Source organism: Pavona decussata, unplaced genomic scaffold (assembly GCF_977016875.1).
Source record: "Pavona decussata unplaced genomic scaffold, jaPavDecu1.1 SCAFFOLD_179, whole genome shotgun sequence".
Classification (NCBI taxonomy): Eukaryota; Metazoa; Cnidaria; class Anthozoa; order Scleractinia; family Agariciidae; genus Pavona; species Pavona decussata.
Window position 1 is genome coordinate 186,043 of NW_028145589.1, and position 18,925 is coordinate 204,967.

General features: G+C 40.3%; 2 protein-coding genes across 5 annotated transcripts; both read right to left on the minus strand.

The window, feature by feature from the left end:
* Positions 1 to 123: 123 nt before the first annotated feature.
* LOC146463271 (uncharacterized) lies at positions 124 to 9,054 on the minus strand. 3 transcript variants are annotated; one of them, XM_085084610.1, is made up of 9 exons: positions 9,003 to 9,054; positions 6,416 to 6,702; positions 5,749 to 5,990; positions 5,165 to 5,392; positions 4,071 to 4,139; positions 3,647 to 3,724; positions 2,613 to 3,461; positions 2,067 to 2,132; positions 124 to 1,553 (listed from the first exon to the last, which is right to left on the minus strand). In XM_085084610.1, exons 1-9 carry the CDS (start codon positions 9,018 to 9,020, stop codon positions 1,222 to 1,224), a joined length of 2,169 nt encoding a protein of 722 aa, XP_084940736.1. In that variant the 5' UTR covers positions 9,021 to 9,054; the 3' UTR covers positions 124 to 1,221. The 3 variants fall into 3 exon arrangements, with proteins under 3 accessions (XP_084940736.1, XP_084940737.1, XP_084940735.1); XM_085084611.1 differs by lacking the exon at positions 9,003 to 9,054 and adding an exon at positions 7,883 to 8,110 and having other exon boundaries at positions 2,652 to 3,461; XM_085084609.1 differs by lacking the exon at positions 9,003 to 9,054 and adding an exon at positions 7,883 to 8,109.
* A 524-nt stretch (positions 9,055 to 9,578) lies between these two features.
* On the minus strand, positions 9,579 to 18,925 carry LOC146463272 (uncharacterized). Of its 2 annotated transcripts, none has more exons than XM_085084584.1 (5): positions 18,801 to 18,925; positions 16,388 to 16,538; positions 14,252 to 15,358; positions 12,460 to 12,583; positions 9,579 to 11,804 (listed from the first exon to the last, which is right to left on the minus strand). In XM_085084584.1, the coding sequence occupies exons 2-5, from the start codon at positions 16,464 to 16,466 to the stop codon at positions 11,603 to 11,605; spliced, it is 1,512 nt and encodes a 503-aa protein (XP_084940710.1). In that variant the 5' UTR covers positions 16,467 to 16,538; positions 18,801 to 18,925; the 3' UTR covers positions 9,579 to 11,602. The 2 variants fall into 2 exon arrangements, with proteins under 2 accessions (XP_084940710.1, XP_084940709.1); XM_085084583.1 differs by having other exon boundaries at positions 12,460 to 12,589.

Here is an 18,925-nt window from a genome sequence, read left to right on the forward strand (position 1 = left end):
GAAATTTTTAACCCCAAAAAAGTATTTCAAACCCAAAATATCTCCTGGCACCTCCCCCTCACTAACGTACCAGAACACTCCCCTCCATCCTCCGCTTGTTTGGTTCGTATAAGAAGAAAGAAGAAAATGAAATTTCATTAGAACTTATTTATTACTGGTTTTTCTATCTATTTAAAAACGATACCACGTGTAAAATAAAAGTAAAGCTTAAGGGAACAGAAAAAGAAGAAATAATGTCTCCTTTTGCGAACATCTTAAGAGAGGTCACTTTAGCTTAGACCGACTCAGTTGCAAGTCGACCTCGGCTGTGTAACTGTACAGACACTGTGGGCATATAGAATTAGGAATCAGTTGCGTCCTATCATGCAGGTTTTTTTTTTTAATTTGGTTCGCTCAGCCCGGTGGGAGACTCTCATTTGAAAGAGGCGGGGTGCTCGTCGTCTCGCTAAGGAATGTAAATTTCGGATTTTGGTCTCACCTAGGGTGTTCTGAGCAAAACGTCATTATATTTAGCCGTGAAGGTCTCGTTTAGGGTTGCACGCGAAAAGTTACTGTGTTTTTTATTTGTCTGTGTTTTAAAATGGTCTCTTTTAGGAGGTAAAAAAAAGTCTGGGGCATGCTCAGTATGGTCTTCTTTAGGGGTTTAATTGAAAATTTCCAACGAGTATCCCCGCCCCTTTCATATGAGAGTCCCCCCCCGGCTTACTCAGTAAACAAGTTAGTAAAACTTTGTTTAAGTAAAATGAATCTCTCGAATACTCTCCCCGTAAGACCTTGACAAGAGCCCGAAGAAAAGAGTGCTAAGAGGAGCAGGTGATCAATTGCTCATAAGTTAGCTGAAGTGTTTGTCCCCTTATAAGGGGTCATTATTGAAGGAAATTTTACCTTTGAAAACTGGAGACTAAAATATAGCAAAGCTATTTCTGCCCGAGATTTACGGGCTTTTTTTTTTTTTTTTTTTTTGTTTTGTTTTTTGAGGTGTAAGAGGTTCACTTCGGGTGGACTTTGGAATTTTACGGTAAGCTTATTTATCGAAAGAATTCACCAGTTTAGAGCCGAGAGACGTCACACGCCTTGAGAAGAATTAAGAGTCCACAAATGACGAATGTTGCGCTTTTATGTACTTAAAAGTATAGACATTTTGTGCGAGAAAGGTCAACATTGAACGTAATGTCCACGCTATAAGGAGCGTTCTCTGAACCAAGAACCAATTAAAATTAACTAAGCCTTTGAGTCAAATCTGTTGCGTTGACAAAACGTGCAAGAAAAATGATGATCTTGAATAAGTTGTGCAACGTCTAGCCGCCTTATACCGCGAAGCATTTCCTCGAATTCTTCTAGCGTTATTGTTGGAACAGAATCTTTGATTTTTTTCAAAACACACTCAGCAGGTTTAGGACTGGCTTCGTATTCCTCCATTTCTTTGTCAACGCGTGCAAAGATAGCTAACTCTTTATAACTTCTGTTTAGCTCTTTACAAATCTCTTCTCTCAGGCACAGTCTTTCTCTGTCTATGAGCTGAAAGAATGAGTCGTCTGGTTGAGGGCAGCACTCTGCAAAAATAAGTGAAATCATACAGCAGATATAAATGCAGTCGAAATGCACAATATCATTAGTTTGCTCATTTTGTTCTCAAAACTCAATTTCCTACAAATCTTCTTGGACTTGAAATTAGCTGGGTAACACTACAGTTGAACTAATACTGAATTTCCTCTATCTGGTTGCATTCCCTTGCGCAATCCCCCTACAGAAGCTACATAGGTATGTGCTGCGACAAAGGGTGAATGGTTTATGAGCTTGTTTAGTCATAAATAGGGTATAGATTTTCGTTATTTTGTTCTGAAAGTCTGAAAATAAGTAATGGGTATGGATTCTAGAAACCAGGTGCAAAAAAGATTGCGAAGTTTAGAGGTAAGGTCTGAAAAGGAGTACCGGAAAATTCCAAATCTTGGTCTGAAACAGGTTCAGGGTTTGGAGAACCAAGCCGCACAACTTCACCAAAACGTCCTAGGAGTACCCCTGGGGATACACAACGTATACAGTTTCTGGTGTTCTGTGTTTCTTACCGGGACAGCGGTGCTCTTCATTGCGTTGAATCCGCCGATATTTGCAGGGATGGGCTAGAGGATTTACTAAAAGGAAAAAAGGAAACAACGAGTTCGACATATTAGTAAAGGTCAAAGTGATTGCAAGGCTGGCACTGTCGTAATTGCCGCACATCTTTTGGCTGCTGATCATTTAAACACAATCCTGAAATAGGAATTAGGACGGGTCATTCTGCTTGAGTTCATCAGACACACCCAACGGTTCACTTCGATGGATATCAGGAAGACCTTAATCACCTCAGAAATTTCGCATTTAGTTCATTCATTCGTTATTTTTTTCCGGCAAAATGTCGGGCTTAAAAATTTTTTGACACTAAAAAACTAAATCCTTTCATTTTTGAAGTGGCAATATGTCGTTAAAAATGCGAAAAAGGTCAGCTAGCATTTTCGTACAGCCAACAACAGCTTGTAAATTCGGGGAATAAAATTCCGTTCCCTAAAACTTTCTGTAACTTAATCGTTATTTTGTTCCAGCGATTTTTAATGCATCTCATTGAGACAACTCACCAGCAACATTTGTCTTAATCACCAAACACCCAATTTCACCCGCTCTGATGTCATTTCCGCTGGTTGTCATGACAACGCGATCTGCACCTCCGTCACTGACAGGGCTCAATGGCAAACCTTTGTCTTTGTCTGTCCCAGTCTCGTTTTGTGGCCAAAGTTCCTCTAGCTGTAATTCACCTGTGCAGACTCCGGTTACTTCTTTCTTACCATAGGGGCTCTTCCTTCCCCCTACAAAGCGGCCCTCGTTTCTTGTCACCAGCGCTGACGGGGCCTTCCTCCTCGTTGCTTTAGATGCGTCTGATTCATGCCCCTTGTCAAATGCCTCTACGCTAATTGGAGTCGATAATGGCTCGCTTTTTTGTGTATATTCATCCGTCTGATTGCAGCTCTCGTGATCATCAGAAAAAGTGGAATGGTTTTGGAAGCTGGAAAGGTTTGACGGGTCAGGTGACCGCCCACGAGAAGGAATTGAAGTCTCACAAGACGAATGGGAAGAAGGCGTCATGCAGCGATGCTGAGGGGATCGCCTGCAAGGTGGTGATGGAGTCCCGCAAGTTGAATTAGAAGAAGACGTTTCGCCAAAGCGGTTTGGTGACTGCATGCGAGGAAGGGATGGTGTCACGCGAGCGGAGGGTGGAGAGTAAGTACGCCCGTGACATGGAGACGTAGTCGCGCCGGTTGAATGTGAATTGCACGTCACGAGATAATGATCAGATGCAGGAGAAGACACTCGAGGAGAGGAGGAAGGGCTAGACTGCTGCCTTTTTTGTCTTCTTTTGTTACAGTAATGTTGCAGTTCTTCCGAAATTGTTTCGGCGGACGACGAGCTGTGGGCTTCAAGAGACGTTTCTGAAAGAGATGTTAAGATTCCTCAGTTGTGATTGTTTTATAAAACGATTCAGTAGTATAAATTGACTACGTCTATTAAAAGAACCTAGACTGCACGATCGTTAGGTCTGCACCAGATACTCGATGCAGACCAAAAGGATCATGGACCGTGGAGACAAGAGGAAATTAAGTCTGATAGAAAGTACCTGAGGTGTTCATGGTGCATGCGCACTGCATCTGTTCATCCCCAGTTTGCTCGGTCCTACAGCTACAGTACATTTCTCCTACAGTACAGAGAAAGAGCAAGGAATTTATTAAATCATGCTTTTACTGCTATCAATTATTGATGTGTAAAAGTGAAAGAATATTCGGCCTTGATGTCGATCTACTTATTTGTCTACTAGTTACAGTATTTAAGCTGGAGTCAATTCTAGGAACTGCATAAGCAACGTTTAAGCGGGTCGTTAAATTGTATTTTTAGTCTGACTTAGGTGAGCTACTGACCACAAAGACGTTTTTTAAAAACACGTTAAAGTTTTCTAACAAATTTGGTTAACCACGCTTAATGACTACTTGAAGTGAAATACATTCGACCCATATTCATGATCACTTGATTACTCGTTAGCCTACCTGCAGCTGATGAAGACTGCAGGAATGGTGGTACAGGCTCTTCCCAAGGAGGGATGGGTGTGGCATTATCTGCAAACAAGAATCGGAGTAGTTGAGTATCAGTAGCTTTACATGCACGCGAGCGTAGTGTTCTCCTTTTTCATTCACTAGAAACATTTTCTACAGGAGCTAACAATAACAGCTTTTCGCACATTGTTTGGTTGGCTAAACGCTCAGTCATAGAGTGGAACTGTGTCGGTTGACATGCGACACAAGTATAAGCAGACATCACCAGGATCTATATATAGCTAGGGAGAGATTTACAGAGCCCTTCTACTAAAGTACAACAACTTTAATTTAAAAGTTTCATCGATAGTGTGTAGCTATAAGGCGGGCAATGTGTTACTACTGTGTGTTTGGGGACTGGAGAGAACTGAGACAGTGGACTATCAGGATATCCGAGCTAAACCTCTTAATGCTGTGAAAGTAAGCTTTATTCGTCATGGAGAATATAATGGACTTGATAAATCCTAACGGTTTGTTGGCAGATTTTACTTTTATATGGAATTTTCCGTTTCAACTGACTCCTTAAAGGGGCTGTGTCATCTATCTTTAGTGTCACTTTGAATAACGCCAGGAAAAACATATTTGTATCGTTGGAAACCTTAAAATGATAGTTCAACTTTGTTAAAAATAACTCCATTAGTGCACAGAAACTAGTATCAATCATTTTTGTCTGCGGATGGCTAGGATGGAAATGGATGAATTTTTCAAGTCCCTCCTGTGAGTTTTGAAGAAATTGCTAAAAATAAAACTGATTATAGTTCATTCTTCCTTAAAGAAACTATTTCATATTTTCCTCCTGGTGCTCCAAGAGCAATTTCACGTTAAAAAAGGTTCGTTGTCAAATATCTGAGCAGTTTTGGCCAATATACAGCAAAATCTCCATGACAATGCCCCTTTAATTTAATGTAAGTAGGCTTCTCGCTATTGGACTCATTTCAAGAGGAGAGGGGATTGAGTTCTTGTTTGCTTGCAAGGGGACACTTTAAACACCTCAGCATGTAGAGCCAAATGAGAGTCACTGTTTAGTTATTTTCTCCCTTTCTACTCACTTATTGTATCTCTTGCTGCTTGTTCTACATGATGTCCTTCCACCAAGACGGAAGTGACATCATGATCACCGTCGGTGGTCAGTGCGCCGTACTTCCGGCAACAGCGACCGCTGATTTCCTTGCGGGTTCGCTCATGGCATACCGCTACTGCTACCAAAGCAATGATCACCGCCAATAGACAGAAAAGCACAATCCAGCCAGCTTTGAAAAAAGCTCCAAAACTTTTTTCTGAAAAGTAGTCGAGTGGATGATATATTACTTGATATGCGGTCCGGAAGAAGATAAATAGCTTATTTTACAAACATTCCGGTTTTTTCCGGCACAACATCATCAGGTGAACAGGCAATACTGCGTAACAGGGAAACGCCTTGTTCTCGAAAATGGTTTCTATGACTTTAAGACTGCAAACATAACAACTATCTACCTGAATTTATTTTAGTCTCAAAGTAATTAAATAATACAACTTTAAAAATATCCCACAAAAATGTCAAGAAAACCAAAGATCTTAGCCGGGTTAAAATCTTTGGTTCCACAAGATATGTTTAGTTGGTGTCCGTTTTTTGTTACCTGTACCAAAAACTTACCCTTTTCTTCTTTGGCTGCATTGGAATCGTTTTCGTGATTGTCCTCGGGCTGTTTAAAGCCGTTGACCGCCGTTGATGGCATTTGTGTTGTGTTGTTCTTCGGCCCTTCAATTCGCGACGAAGACGTTTGGGCAGAAATCGTGGGTTTGCTTTCTGAGGCTGGCGTCGTCGTCTTCGGCGCTGACATCGTACTCTTCGGTGTCGTCGGAGCCGAACACTTTCCGTCTTTCGTTTCATAAAAACTGCAAAATAAATTGCAGGATTACTATTTGATAAAAGCATTTGGGGCCACAGACACACTTAAGTAAGTCAGGATGGCCGGCATTAGCGTTTTTGGAAAACAAACTGAGAAATGCCTCACCGTGGGGACAAACGAACTGTTCAAATGCCCCTCACTATAGTTAAAAAGAAGTTGATTTCTTCGTTTCTGTGCTTACCCCTCATTCTAATGAAAGCTTCTTTAGGCCAATTAATCAAGACTCAGATAAGCTATATTTCTCAGTATTGCTCCGGTGTGGACCGTTTGTCTGTGGATCTCATTTGACATGGTATTGCTGTGAGATGAAAATCACGAGCGCGTCAAAAGCGACGAGGAAGACTAAGCCCCACTGGGAATTGACTGATGCATTAAAGGCGCATAAAAAACACCCTTATCTACGTATCTCACCCTTTGGGACATGCGCAGACAGCATTACTGTTCAGTGTACAGGCCTTTATCTCAATCTTTCCCATACCAATGCAGTCGTGGCAGTTTTTACATGATTCCCTTGTTTTCTTGTCGTTATAACTCACGCCAGCAGTGCAATTCTTACACGAATCCCCCTTTTGAACTCCGTTGTTGTCATATCCGCAGTTGTCCGTTATTTCTTGCCCTGCCGGGCACGGCGGACATGCTACACAGCCTTGACCTGGTTTATAGTAATAGTCGAAGCTGCAGAAGACAACACCATGCACCTATGATAGGCAAAAACCAAGAGAACATTTTGTTAAATTGTTTTGCTTGTTCATTATATATGGTGCAGATTATCTCGTGATGAATGAAAGTGATCGCGGCGAAAGACGAAACTCTGAAAGTCAGTGGCAAACTTCTCAATAAATTTTGTAACTTGGCGACTTTTTAAAACTTTGTCTGAAGAGCAATATACAGCAGAGAAACGTACATACAAAAACAACGGTTAACACATATATATAGTCCATATTTAGCACTTGTTCCACGAGCGCCCGTTGGACACGGAATGATACTGAGCCAACGGGGTGTATATAGCATATAAAAAAGCAGGACAAACGGTTCTGTACAGTATTTAGCTCATTTTATTACAGCCCCCGAAATCCAAACTGAAATTTCTACCGCGCAAGTGTGTATACTTAAATATATTTTCTATATATATATTTTTTTTATATTCCGGTTTTGTATTTTATTTTCGTCTTTCTTCAACTACGTAAGGATCGGTCTTGTCTTTTACAATTTATTAACAGGTCACACACCTCGCATACAACTGCGCTTTTGAAAGCCAAACAGGTGAATTATTTTTTCACACCGGTGAAATACCTCCAGGTGATGTCACGAAAGCAGGCGCGCGTGGGTGTGATAAAAGAAAAAAAACGAAGAAGCACGTGGCATGTTCAGTTACCGAAATATACGGCCCTCGTTCGACGCTTTAGAAGTTTTTCAAACTACGTTCCAAAAGAAATTTCAGAAAAAATCAGTGTTTGCCTGAAAGAGACGCTTAAACCAGTTGATACTTTTAAACAAGATAAAGTTAAAATACAAATCCCTTTTAGGCTGAAACCTGTATCCTCTAAATTACCATGTTGATCTCGCCGACAAAACGGCTGACACAGAACTGAAGTGAATATGATACAATATAAAACACAACAGTATAAGAGAATACAAAAAAAACAAAAAACAAAAACACTATCGATCAGAGAGATGCTCATGAACTAAGTAGAGAATTTTGTTTTCCATCGGTGGATTATTCAACTAATTTGAGCAATTAAAATTGTCAGAAAAATGACTATTTACAAAATTCTACATACCCACATTAATTAAAGATTGAAATCGTCCGAAAATTTACATCAACAGAAAATTAAATACCTCAGAAAAAACAACAACTTTTAAATCAAAAGTACTTACATCAGAGCAAAGTAGCCATACGAGAGTAACAATGAAAATGCTAATTTTTTCCATAGAGTATACTGGACAACAACCGGCATTAAATTCGTCTCCAGAGTTACAGCAGTCTCATATATTAAAACTCTGTGAGGTTTCCAGTTGTACGCGGGCTCTACCGAGTGCTCTGTACTGCGGGACTTGTACTATAAACCTACACAACCAAATGTGATAGCGCTAAAGCCTTACTGGCTAAGTAACTTCCCGTCCAGGGTGTTTTCGAAACCGGCATTTAAGGTCATCGAGTAATTTTAGTACATTTCCCTTTCTGTGTTAAACAAAGTCAGTGGAGGGCATATATAGTCATGTTATATTTTTAATACCATAACGGTCCATTATGAAAGTTCGTTTTCGACGCTACTTTCAGTTACAGTTCTTAAAGAAGTGTTAAACAAGAGTCAGTCCCTAGTAGCAAGCATATTGTACTTCTTTTCATCAGCCCGTTAGAGCGTTACAGCTTCGTTACAGCCGATGAGTCATTGTCAGACTTCCGGTGTTTTCGACTTCCGCTCAAACTCACACAACATAAATTGAATGGTTGGTTATAGGAAAGCATGAAACAATGCTATAAGGAGCTAGGAGTGTCAGCTTAATTACAGACTCTTTTTTGGGAAGTTTAACTATTCAGACCACGAATGTGAATTAATAATAAAGCGAGAGATCATGGTTTGGGTCGTATTTAATACAAGTTACAGGAGTACCCGACAAAAAAATTAAGTACTTATACTTAAAATGTTGTATCCTGTGTTCGTTTAGTGCCGTTTTAAAGACATATAAATGGTGTAAGCTTATACAGAATGATCTGTTTCGCCAGATACTTTAGCCGAAAATTTAAGATGCTGAAAGTTTTAGGAAACGGAATTTTATTCCCCGAATTAACTTGCCTTTGTTGGTTTTACAAAACTGCGAGCTGACATTTTTTTTATATATTTGCCCCTTAAAAAACGAAAGGAATTAGTGTACCAGTGTTACAAAATTGTGAGCTGATGTTTGCCGCAGAAAAACTGTAGATTTTCTTTAAAACTAAATTTCTGAACGGTTGAGTGCTCCTGATATTTATACCAACACAAAAATATATTCTTACTTTTATCATATGACCCATTAGCCTCCCACGCGGACGTTCTTAGGGGTTCGGCAGGAACGCGTGACGAACCACTAAGAGAGGCTAATGACCCATCGGCCCTTGGGCAAAAAAGAAAATTGCTGAACCAATCAAACTGTAAGAAAATGAAGTTCGAACGAAAATTGAAAGTTGCTTTACATGTTTCACTTTCATAGTTCTCAAGGTAATTAAGCACTTTTGACCGAACATAAATACGCAGTAAGTATTCTGTTTCTATTGTTCACCATTAATTCTCGTTCCCGAAAATGAAAGTTACTTCCAAGGTCATTTATTACGCCGCAAATCAACCAATTCTTACTTCGCTTGTTTTTATCCTCTGGGTGGATAAGTTGACACGTGGCAATATTTAACATTAAAGAAATTCTCTTTTGATATGCTGTTTGCTGTTTTTATAGCAAACGGGAATTTAAAGAGGGCTCTAACGTTCTTTCAAAAGACCCCTTTAACATATTAAAGACATACATACCAAGCTAATCACAGACGACCACTCAAACAGACAGCGTTAAGTCTATGAAAGAATCGCTACTCCACACTGCATCGAAAATTGTAGGCAATAATTTTATTAGACAATGGCCTGACAAAATGAAGAACACGACTCCTCCGCCGTTAAAGGGTACTCAAGTAATGTTTATAATGTATTCATACAAAATGTATGAGGTGCGCGTGACTTTACAGTAGCTAAACTCAATTTACATTGTTTTTTTCAAACGTCAATAAACAGATACCTGGAAACAACAGATAGTAGCATACGCCCAAGTTTTCCTACTTTTGTTGACTGCAGTGGATGATAGAAGTCTACAAAATTCAGGGAAATGCGTCTGCTCTGGTAGTCAATAACCGTAGTGGACTAAATATTAAAATCGAAAATTTTCTCGTTATTACCTGCTTATTTTCAATTAATTATGTAAGTGGAAACCTGCCCCTTGCAAGCAAGAGATAACATCCGTTAGTGGGAAATTTTAAGTGTCATGACGTCTTATCTGAAAATCAGGGGGATTTGGAAGGAAGACAATTAAACATGGAACAAAAAGCGTGATTCGGAAGACTGTCCAAACCCTTTTAGTGTTAACCAGTGGCTGTTAACTGTTCATATATCCCTACGAAGATAAGTGATAACACGTTATTTATTGGGGGCATATTTTTGTTTGCTAGGTTGGAGGAAATTTAACTGGGGTATGGCATGCATTTCTTAAAACTCCCTTAAACATATAGGGCTCTATTTTACGTGCAGAATATTCATTATCAGAAAATAAATTATTGATGATTAACATTAAATACGTTAACAGATTAAGAAACACATTGGGCTAGTTTGCGCGAAAAACTACCAGCGGTTGATTTAAAAGAGAATTGAAAAATATTTCTTGGGCCCCTGCACAAACTTCCCGGGAGTTGCCGATGAGTCATGAAGCGCAACCATGGGAAGTCACGCTTCATGGCTTTGCTCCGTCTTGATGCAAAATCACTTTGTTTATACTGATTGGTTCAAACAGTTGTACGATTTTAACAATTGCAACACTCAGCGAAATCAGCGAAACTTCTTTCCACAACCCATAGAGATAGCCAGCGATTAAACGCAGTACTGTGCTGGCAAAAATTAACAAAACAAAGCACAAATAAAATACGTATAAATTGTTGCAAAATTTGCAGGCATTAAATGTCCCATAAGACCATAGAGAATTACGTTTACGTCAAACGGCAAACGTGAGGTTCGCGTTTCTGTTTTCTTGAAGAATTAAGTACATAGATGAGAATAGTGCAAATAATTCTGGCCTTTCATGCTAACGCAAACTACTCAATTTTTCTGAGAAACTGAAAACAGCGAGCGGATAATGAATGATAAACATGGTCACGTGGTCATTTCTGCGGTTTGCGGTGAACATCATTTTAATTTAATCTCTCTAATGACAAAGGTTGCGAGCACGCTCCTATGTTTAGGTGAGTGTCTTGTGCGAGAAGGAAAGCCCCGAATTGCGATTTGGTAAACGAAACGAACGCTGCTATCCCGCGGTGGTGCACCTTTGACTTCGGTGGGATTTCAACCCACGATCACTGGATTTGATTAGCGATGCTCTCCCGAGTGTCCTCGGTACGAGGCCAGACGGGACCGTCCCACAACATTTCACGTACCCTATTTCAAGCTGAAAGGCGTCATTTTCCATGCCTGTTTTCATATTTCCATGCATTCTTGTTCCATTCCTTTTAATTTTGGTTCATTTTTTTGTCTCCTTTGTCGATGAAAGAGAAAAAGACAAATAGAACACGTGAATACACATTATAAGCAGTTCCAGTCTCTTTACAGACAAAGCTCTACCCAATTACAGAACCGAAAGAACAATACGCATTTAGGTCCCAAATTTAGACCAAGTTGACTTAAACATCATTCCCTTTGGCGCGGTACATACCTATATTAATGCAAAGGAGAGGGTCCCACCCCCACCAGCCCTCCCCCCTTTGTTCAATTTTGTATGACCCGAGGCTTCCCCAATCAACACTCACTCAACGAGGGAACCTGCTCGCAGCCGCGCTATAAAATGAATGTTCCGACCGTTCATCCACTCCCGTCATATACGAGAGTCTTGATGTCGCGTCCTGTATATACTCAAACTTGATACATGTAGACTGGGAATAGAGAATCGTGATGATGCCACCGACACACAGTCAAGAGCTCTTTCCGTTTGGTCTTCCATCATTATTTCATCAAGCTGACCTATAATTGTGCTGGCATGACGAATGATGGGTTTACTTTTTCTTCTGCTCGTTAACCTGCGAAATTTAATAAAAATCAAAAACAGACTGGCGTTACAAACGACATCGTATTCACCGTGCCCGCATCTTGGGTGAGCATGGCGCAAAACTGCTCGGATATAAATTTCCAAGTTTCACTCATTCTCGACCCAAGGCTTCACCTAATTACTTTGTGCTTTGTTTTCAGATCAACCAACTCGTTCCCAGATGTTCTATTCATGTCTTTATGCACTAATGAACAACAGAGTTTTGGGTTGACCAGTCGTAAAAAAAAAAATAGAAAGCCGACGCTTTGCGAGAATTAAAAAAAAAAAAAGATCCTCGAGCGGCGAGCTGCGGAGCCACGACTGATGAGGATGCAAGCCCATGAAAGAAAAATGATTGCATCTTATCAGCTCGCGGCGACGCCATTCTTGATGCTAGCAATGCGCCCTTTAGTGTCTTGGTAAACAATTTACAAAAAGTTTAGATGCGTGTTCTTGTAGAAAATGGTATTCTGGCGTCGACAACCAATAGTTTCTTTGCACTTTTTTTCCTAAGCTGCTTATTAGATCAAAACCAAAACTAATTTGTTAAAAAGGTCTACGCTTGGAGTAAATTCCCTTTCATCAATGAATAACTGCTCCTCTCCACGAACTAACAACACCCCTCGATAGCAACAACCTTTACCTACCTGTAGACTAACCCCACCCCTACTAGGACAGTAAGTGCCACACCCCCTGCCACTGAACCTATAATGACGTACTGTTGGTGTTGAGCTTGCTTCGCCGACACCTTCTCCATATTTGGCAATGAGTCTTGGGCTAATAAAATAAAGATAAAAGTATCTTTTTAATAAGTCAACATGTGGTTTTCCAATAGAAAAAGTAAGCTTAAGTAAAATAGGACATCTTTAAGCGATACAGCAATTTTTGTTTACTGATGCCTCTTTCATTTAATTAGTTTTCTGAGGTTTCTCGGCTTTGTAAATCTATAATTTGCTACAAAATCGCACTTGGCGCCTAGAATGGATATTCCAAAAAAAAGATGGACAGCTTATGATGTTTACAAAATGTTCATATATAGGGACCTTAAGCAGAGACGACGACGACGCCGACGAAAACGAAACTTAAAAAAGTACCGTCGCGTCTTCTGAATAAATTCGCGATGATTAATACTCTCTCAGTTTGTGCAATGTAGCCGAACTATCGAGGAGCTAACGTCGTAGGGGCGCCATTAAAATTCAGTAAGAGAAAGGAAAATTAATCATCATGCGTTCACGTTTTCCATAAAACCTTAAATTTGGTCATTTCACGTTGTTGTTTTGCAGAGGACGACAAAGAAATGTACCAAAGTGTATAACGCACGTGCAGAGCCAGTGTTCTGCTAATTAAAACTATTGTTTTCTAACGTTCTCGTTGACGTCGTCGTCGTCGCTGCTTAAGGTCCCAATAGTTCTCACGTAGACGACAACAGTCCATTTGTAAGGCGAATTGAGAGAATAAAGCTTTGTTTAGCCAGGGAAAAGCGTTTTGGGATTAAGCTCTAATGTACACTATTTAGGCTTAAGTAAAATAAGCACTGATTTGAAAACAGTTTGTGTCATTTGTTGCCATGGCTAAAGGCTGGTTTCCATATGATCGCGGATCGCAGATCGCAGATCGCAGATCGCAATAAGGTCTGCGATCGTCTGCGATCATATGGAAACCAGCCTTTAGATAGAGCATAGTTCTATCTTCTGCGATCGCCTGCGATCGTGATCGCAGGATCGCGGACGATCGCAGAAGTAGTTTCCATATGATCGCAGACGATCGCTCTCTCATATCAGTTAAAAATCTCAGTTATCGTTTCTTCAGCAATCCCTCGTTGGTAAAGTGGATTTGGAAAAGAGATATGAAGCAAATGACCCGGGCTCGAGGCTTAGAATATTTTGATTTTTTAAGGTTTTTTTTTTTTTTCACTGTTAAGTTTGAAATACTTTTTCTGTTGTATAACATCATAAGGTGTCCAGCTTTGTTTTTCCCGCACATGGCAACAGTGACATATCTTCACACGCGTGGTTGCATGGCTTTGCATGTTTTCCCGGGCTTGACTCTAGTTGAAGGTTTTGCTGCGTTTAGTACTGGCCGCATGTTTTCTTTTAGACTTGTTAATTTGCTTTCACTTGTTCTTCAAGCAACAGCGCCATCGAATGAGATTTAATTATTCAAACGCAACTCTTTAAGCAACTCTGACATTAAACGTTCTTTCTATTCTTGATAATGATGTTGGATACATCGAAACGTCGCGATCGAATAACGTTACTTTTAATTTTTTTTTACTGCAGTTTCAGGTCACTATTTGCTTCATCTACTGCCGTTTAAACTGGTCCGTTTGTCCCTGTTTCATGGACCCTTTATTTAATCATTCAAATGCATGATAACTACACTAACAAACGTTTATCAACAAACAATTAACAGTTAACCAAACTCTTGTAAATACTTTACCTTTGCATTCATATCCATCACCAATGAATCCAGTGCGACATTGACAGACTAAAGACCCATTCAGTTCACTGCAATGCGCATGCTCATTGCACTCCTTGTCTGATAGGCAGCTGTTCATTGGTTTGCAGTGAATTCTATTGTCAGCCAAACCCTCAACGCACTCACATTTGTACGAACCAGGGGTGTTTCTACACACTCTGTTCTTGCTACAAGAATGAACGTCAACTTCGCATTCGTTTATATCAAAGCACTTCCAACCATCTCCACTGTACCCTGGCTGACAATAACAACTATATGACCCGTAAGAGTTGACACAATAAGACTTGACATCGCAGTTATTTACCGCTAGTCCACACTCGTCGATGTCTTTACAGTCACTCCCGTTACCTGTAAAACCTGATTTACAGGTACATAGGAAAGAACCTAACGTGTTTGAACAAACAGCGCTGTCATGACAATTTGCAGTTTCTAGACCACACTCATCCATATCGATACAGCTTGATCCATTTCCTGTAAAACCTGTTTTGCAGATGCATGAGTAAGAACCAAACGAGTTTACACAAGTTGTGTGGTTTTCACAAGAATCCGAGCCTAGAGTACACTCGTCAAGATCTTCACAGCTGGAACCATTTCCTGTAAATCCGGCTTGACAGGCGCAGTTAAAAGACCCGGGAGTGTTGAAGCAGTTTGCATTTGAATGACACCTGTCAATCTGCAGAGAGCATTCGTCTTGGTCTGTGCAGTTAAACCCGTTACCATGGTATCCATGATTGCAACTACAGTTAAAAGAACCAGCAGTGTTTTGACAAGAGGCATGCGCGTGGCAGTTGTGTGATTTGTTTGTGCATTCGTCAACATCCTGGCAGAAAGAATCATTTCCAACAAAACCCGCCGAACAGTTGCACCTGTATGAGCCGACAATATTAAAGCAATTTTCTGAAATACCGCAGTGGTGAGCCTCCAATGCACACTCGTTTATATCACTGCAATCAAGACCGTTTCCACTGAATCCTGAATTGCAAACGCAGTGAGATGAGCCCAACGAGGTGACACAAGAAGCGTTTAGATGACAGCGCAGGCTGTTGGCTGGTGAGCACTCTTCTGCTTCTACATTTGATAAAGAATGTCGTATTATTGTCAAAGACAACTGCTACGTTGAGAATAGATTTAAACTAAACTCCGGCAACGAGAACTAAGCGCTTGATAATTGCACCCTATTTCGACTTGTGATTAATAAAGTTTACAAAATTTAATATAGTACGCGTATCTTAAGTTTTGTTGAAAAATCTTGATTAACTTTGGTCAACGAGATACTGTAGTTTGGTATGTGCTTAGCCTCCGTGGCAATCGTATCCGTGGAGTTTTCTGTGTTTTTTGCTTTTTGATCGCGCTAGTCCGTGAACTGCGGGCTTCCAATGTGGCGAAGAGAATGAAGAGCGGAGCAGAGACAGCCGAGCGCGGTCTGGGAGCGAGAAGCCCAAAGGGCGCTCGAATTTCTCTTCGCCCTATACCCCACTTGGGAGCCTGTTCACAGGCTAGATCCCGCGAAAGTTCCACTCTCTCTCTCTCTCTCCTCCTCCTCCTATTCTCCTATTTTCCGCTCTTGCCCCAGCTTTCACGCGGTCAAAATAGCAGAAAGCGCAGGAAAAAAAATACACCGAAACCGCTTGCTATGTATGGTAACAAGTGCTGGACAAGAAGCATAGGTAAACTGTACGACTACAAAAGTTAAACATACTTGAAACTATTCAGTTTTTAATTTTTGCCCTTTGATACTGAGATAAAAACAACATATACTTCTTGTGTTTTCAGTCTACTGTTTAGTTCTATAATGAATGTACCAGAGACAAGATTCACGAAATCTTCTTAAGTTTAGCCTGTGCCACAGGCGGCCTATAACCCCCGGTATTATTATGTTCCAATCCTATGTATTGTTTCTTAACAATAGCCTATTGTTAAACGCCCGAGATCAAAAAACACTCTAATCTTGTCTGTTAAGACAATCGAATGATGGTCTCAACTGTTCTTTTTGTTCTCTTAATAGCGTTACATTGTTACTTGATGTCGTGACCAGTGTTACTAACATTTTAAGTGTCGCAAAGCGCGTCACGCTGTCTATTGCCGTGCGATACTTACCCTCACTTATGTTAGAGAACACCAGACACATGAGTAAAATGTTCCAAAAAGCAAGAAACAGCCGTCGAGGACAGCGCATAACTTCAACGAAACATTGAAGCTGCGTCACATGTTACTGAGACACCAGGGTATGCTGGGACACGGCCACGGACTGCCAAGAAATGATAGCATCAATGAGTATATTATAACAAGCAAACATAAGTAAAATAAGGCAGAGAATAACAGGAAGCTGTAGGAAATTTATTATAATGCACGCGCGTGACGCACGGAGATGTGACGTACGTGCATTATGGAGATGTAATGAACTCGATTCAACCAATCATAGTGCGCGCAATTCTTCGAACATTTTGTAGATCTCCATAACGCACGTGCCCCGTTAACGCATGTGCATTAATTAACAATTATTCCACGCGCGCGTTGGATTTGTTGGCTATAACCATTCCATATGGTTTTGCATTATTGACTGATATCCCATAGCCTCTAAGCCAATCCAAACTCTGGAATTATATTATATTATTTATTTATCTATTTATTTATTTATTTATTTATTTATTTATTTATTTATTCAGCTTTGCCCAATATGGACAGGGATACCGCAACAGCTAAGGCCAATTACTGCGGACCCGGGATATACGGAATATACGCACAAAGACCAGACCACAACACCGGGAACTACGTCACCTACTGTCCAATAATCCAGTTTTAATTATAAGTTTAAAACAAAACTAAACCAAAGCGCTTCTTCTGATTGGTCAAAAAAGCATTTAGCAGCAGCAGACATAACGATAGGGCCGTTTAAACAAAAATAAGCCTCACCTTAGCAAAGTCGCGAACTTACCGTATGAATGCGTCTAAATATGCTATTTAGGTGGCTGCTTAAAACATGTTATAAAATTAAGCAGAGGTTTTCACTATTTACTCACAGGTGCATGTTGTCGTAACATTGCGCACGATAGCTCTGCTTAAAGATGTAATTTATACGCAGATTAGCAACAAAAAATGTTATACAATCCGCTTGGAAACAGAAAATAACAGGATTAAGCTTTAACTCCTTGTAAAACAGAATTGGAATTTGACTGAAAACAGATACTGTTTCACTCTTTAGATTATGGCACAACAAACTAGAAACGCTGCTGGCGAGATCCCCGAAACTGAGAAATACTATCTCAACTGTATTTTGCATCTGCGTCAGTCTGGGTGTAAAATGCCTAAATCTGGAATTCGATCAAAACACAGTCAGAGCTACCCCACCCCTTGTAGGTGCAGCCCAACTTGCGCCAACAGGAAGTTAAGCGTGTGTTGATCCTAGGGGATACGTTACAATTGGGGCTCTACCCTGTTCGTCTCTCCGGTCACGCCACAGCATTGTTATTCTTCTTCTGTTTTTCTATTGTCATATGATAATTTATGTATATATTTCCTTGTGACGAATTACAAGAAACTAAACTAAACTAAACCAAACAGCCGACATTTCAGGCTATAAATCAAAACAACGCTCAGTTTACACAAAATGTCATTCTGTATGTTTTTTTCCTTGTAACATGGTCTACCGGTGGCCAATCAGAACAATGTGTTTGAGATGTGTTTGTTTTTGCTTTGTTTTCTTTTTATTTATTGCAAAACCAATATATCAATCAAGAGTGGGGGGACTCAATGTGCATACGTGCATCCAAGCCATCCACGCATTTATTTTCTGTGAGTCTAGGTCAAGCGGGCTCCGTCACGAATTCACAATTCTTTTTACTGCTTGCTAATGTAAGTTAGTGTGTATTGTATCGAGCGTACGTTTCGAACCTAGAAATGAAAGGTTCGTACCGGGAAATTAAATCTAAAAATATTTTTCTCCCGCCTATAGTTGCCCTCACCACCCTTCCCCGTTCCGTTTCGTGACTGTCTATCAGGCCTTTCTAAGGGGAGGGGGAAGGGGGGAGGTTATGACTGTATTCCTGTCGTTTGTATACATTTGAAAAGTTTAAATAGGATTCCAATGCTTTCGATTTCAAAAGCAAATCATATAGCTTCTTGTTCCTTTAGTTGTGTACTTGCTTGCTACAGTTGCAATCTTCACTCAGCTTTCATGTTTACCGGAAAACCTCTTCCTTACACGACCCTGCATTGCAAAACGTTTGCTTATACGCATCATAGCTGATGCACTTTCAAAGGAAGGCGGGAAAATACGTCGTGGATTCAATAAATTAAAAATAATTTTAAGTAAGATTTACTAAACATTCCTGATTGGTCTCGCAGCATAACGTGCCAAGCTAGAAGTCTCATCTCAGAAATTCTATGCGGATCGCAATCAATTATGTAAGCTTAAGCCAACGGGACGCGACAGAACTAAACGATTGCTGTACTACAAACAAAAAGCTAACTAATGAATCACCATTAGCTCCGAGAAGGCATAACGACTCACCTTAAACTGGTCTAGCTCAGTAGATGTTCAGTTCGCGTCTCTCCATGGAAAATAACACAAGCCGCCATTATCAAAGTGCAAGCCGGAAACTATCAGACGTGATGTTTGTACAAGATGACAGTTCG

Excerpts from the sequence above, each read along its gene's own strand:
- LOC146463272 (XM_085084583.1), bottom strand. The coding sequence starts at position 16,466 with ATGCGCTGTCCTCGACGGCTGTTTCTTGCTTTTTGGAACATTTTACTC. Across the intron at positions 12,590-14,251 it reads TGATGGATATGAATGCAAAG|CCCAAGACTCATTGCCAAAT; the intron begins GTAAAGTATTTA and ends TTATTTTATTAG. Across the intron at positions 11,805-12,459 it reads GGGGTGGGGTTAGTCTACAG|GTTAACGAGCAGAAGAAAAA; the intron begins GTAGGTAAAGGT and ends TAAATTTCGCAG.
- LOC146463271 (XM_085084609.1), bottom strand. The coding sequence starts at position 7,936 with ATGGAAAAAATTAGCATTTTCATTGTTACTCTCGTATGGCTACTTTGC. Across the intron at positions 5,393-5,748 it reads TGCAGCCAAAGAAGAAAAGG|AAAAAAGTTTTGGAGCTTTT; the intron begins GTAAGTTTTTGG and ends ACTACTTTTCAG. Across the intron at positions 1,554-2,066 it reads TGAAGAGCACCGCTGTCCCG|AGTGCTGCCCTCAACCAGAC; the intron begins GTAAGAAACACA and ends TTATTTTTGCAG.